The sequence below is a fragment of the Euwallacea similis genome, chromosome 17, assembly GCF_039881205.1.
Source record: "Euwallacea similis isolate ESF13 chromosome 17, ESF131.1, whole genome shotgun sequence".
In the NCBI taxonomy this organism is placed as follows: domain Eukaryota; kingdom Metazoa; phylum Arthropoda; class Insecta; order Coleoptera; family Curculionidae; genus Euwallacea; species Euwallacea similis.
This window is the reverse complement of record NC_089625.1, coordinates 3,613,561-3,616,170: the sequence shown is the minus strand read 5'-3', so window position 1 is coordinate 3,616,170 and position 2,610 is coordinate 3,613,561. Positions and strand designations below refer to the sequence as shown.

Below are 2,610 nucleotides of genomic sequence, written 5' to 3'. Positions count from 1 at the left end.
TCAATTAAATAGATTCTCATTTTTAAGTGAACGTATAAATAATGATAAATCCTTTACAAACATGAACGGCAAGCTCAGTCTTCTAGAAGTCGGTGACGATGGCCCCTCGATACAAACTTTCTTATTTCCAACTTACCGGTCTTGGCGAGCCTATAAGATTACTGTTCCACTATGGAGGTATTGCTTTTGAAGATAATCGTATTCCTAAGGATCAATGGCCTGCCTTCAAATCAGGTATTGTTATTTTAGTCAAATAATTAATTATGCCTTTAAAATTTCGCCGTTATGTAGGTGCCCCTTTGGAGCAGCTGCCTTTGTTAGAAGTAGATGGCAAGGTATTATTCCAAAGTATCGCTATTACTCGATATGTGGCCCATATAGTGGGTTTGGATGGAAAAACTGCTTTAGAAAACTCCGAAATTGACGCTGTAGTGGACTCCGTCAATGATTTAAGATCTAGTGAGTATTATTTTATTATTGTTTAACTTTTTGATTATATTGTGGCATAATTTCAGAAACCCTCAATTGGGCTTATGAAACTGACAAAGCAAAAAAAGCCCAATTGGCAGCGGCTTTGTTTGCTGAACCTTTCCCATTCTTCTTAAATAAATTCGAAAGTTGGGCTAGCAAAAACGGGGGATATCTGGCTTTGGGAAGGGTAATTATCATAGATAATTTTTAGAAATTTTAGTTCTTAAATTCAAGATGTAATTTCAGTTAACCTGGGCTGATATATATGCCATAGCTATCTTGGACTTCCTAGGCTCGATTTTTAAGAAGAATTTAATCGAGGGACACCCCAATTTGATAAAAATGAGAGAAAATGTCGTTAGTATTCCACGAATCAAGGCATGGATTGCAAATCGGCCCAAAGATGTAATACAGTTTGACTGATATACGTATAAGACCCAAATTACTAAGCTCTGTATTTACATGTAATGATAACAATTTGTAAAAAATATTAATAAAAATGTCATTTAAATAATGTCATTGTTTTTTTTGAGAAAATGCAGTCGCCAAATTGACAAGAATTATATATATGTAGTAATATTTCCAACAATAATTATTTATTTTAGGCCTTAGACTTGACACAATTATAACTCTAACAGTTACAGATACCATCAGGCAATTCTCAAGCAACATGGCATTTAATTGGGCTGTTTGACAATATACATATAGAACATTAACAGATGCATAGTTAGTAAGTTTTCTTTGTTGATCGGATCTAATGTGTAATTCTTGCGAATAAAAATCTTTTTTAAAAACGAGAATTGTATTATTAAAGACAAAGTTCTACCTAAGTAGCTGCATAAAGTGGGTTGTTTTGGTGTGCTTTTTTACACGGTTCTGGTAGGTTTGGGTCTGATGAGTATCAGACCCAAAAAAACATACATAATTAACAAAATGCACTAAATTCAGAAAATCTAAAAATTATGTCATTCTCATTTTGTTATTTTGAAAAGCCACTTATTTTTAAATTATCTTTATCTTTAATTAGGATAACATGTTACGTTACACGCTTTACACCACTTACATCACATTCAAAAACAAATTTATTATTATTTTCGCTATATTAAATGTTCGAAATGTTCACCATTTGAGCCCATGCATGCTCTCCTCCAGGTACTCCTTGTTGAACTCTCTTGGACAAGGTTGAAAATTTGTTCTTCGGTTTTAGAACCAACTTCTCGCTGTCGACCCCGTCCTTGATATGTATGTGAGCGTTCCCTTCATATTTCGACACCGTACCTGGCGACAAGGGCAAGAGCCCCTTTTCCTTGAGTTTAGGTGTTAATGATAGTGTTCTGTTTTGTGTAGCTATTAATGGTTGGCATTAATGGTAGCTATTAATGGTAGGCGAACTTATCTAATTTACGAGCTGAAGCAACACCTTCATTTTTTGGATTTCTAAATTTGCGAGCTGTTAGGGAGACAGATAACAGACGCTGTCGGGCAATTTTGGAGCTTTGGGTGGAAAAGGGGATTTTTAAGAAAAGAAGGGACATCTTTGCTCTTGAGACGCCGCGTCTACCGCAAGCCTCATTTTACCCCCTAGTAATCTTATAGAAATTAAATATTTAAAAAAAAGAGTTGTTTTTCCATTTTTCCGTAACATGTACATAGGAATAACGCTACTATATCCAGAACAGAATTTGGGAAACTTGCACAAATGCTCGTGGAGCTGGAAGTGTCCTTTCTGGATAACGATTACCGTAAATACGCTCAGCTTCTTCAGAATTTTGTTACGCCTCTCCATGAATCAAAAGCACGTCATGGTACTTGCGTAAAGAATACGTCGTCACGTATGTAGGTAATGTTAATAAGTCGGAACAAGATCACTTCAAACTCGCCCAAATTAACTTTGCGGATATGTTGAGTGTACTGTGTTGGAGTCTTCAGAGAAAGACGTTACGACACCAGGTACTATTTTATACGTGGATAACGCCACGAAATATCAGGATGATGGTCGAGAAAAACACTACCGTTAACATCAACAAGTCTATAATTAGAATGAATGATAACTTTATCTGTATGTCAGAAGGTTATTTTTTTGTAGATCAATAAAACACAAGTCTAGAAACACTTCTTTATTTCGCTAGAATCGGGAAT

General features: G+C 35.4%; 1 protein-coding gene across 1 annotated transcript; it reads left to right on the top strand.

Annotated features, from left to right (window-relative positions):
* Window positions 1–918, top strand: LOC136414551 (glutathione S-transferase-like). The gene is made up of 4 exons (XM_066398662.1): window positions 1–234; window positions 292–459; window positions 516–658; window positions 718–918. The coding sequence occupies exons 1-4, from the start codon at window positions 99–101 to the stop codon at window positions 892–894; spliced, it is 624 nt and encodes a 207-aa protein (XP_066254759.1). The 5' UTR covers window positions 1–98; the 3' UTR covers window positions 895–918.
* Window positions 919–2,610: the final 1,692 nt, after the last annotated feature.

Bases quoted from the DNA above. Each gene is read 5' to 3' on its own strand.
- LOC136414551 (XM_066398662.1), top strand. From the start codon at position 99: ATGGCCCCTCGATACAAACTTTCTTATTTCCAACTTACCGGTCTTGGC. The intron at 460-515 runs GTGAGTATTATT...GCATAATTTCAG, and splicing joins CGTCAATGATTTAAGATCTA to AAACCCTCAATTGGGCTTAT. The intron at 659-717 runs GTAATTATCATA...ATGTAATTTCAG, and splicing joins GATATCTGGCTTTGGGAAGG to TTAACCTGGGCTGATATATA.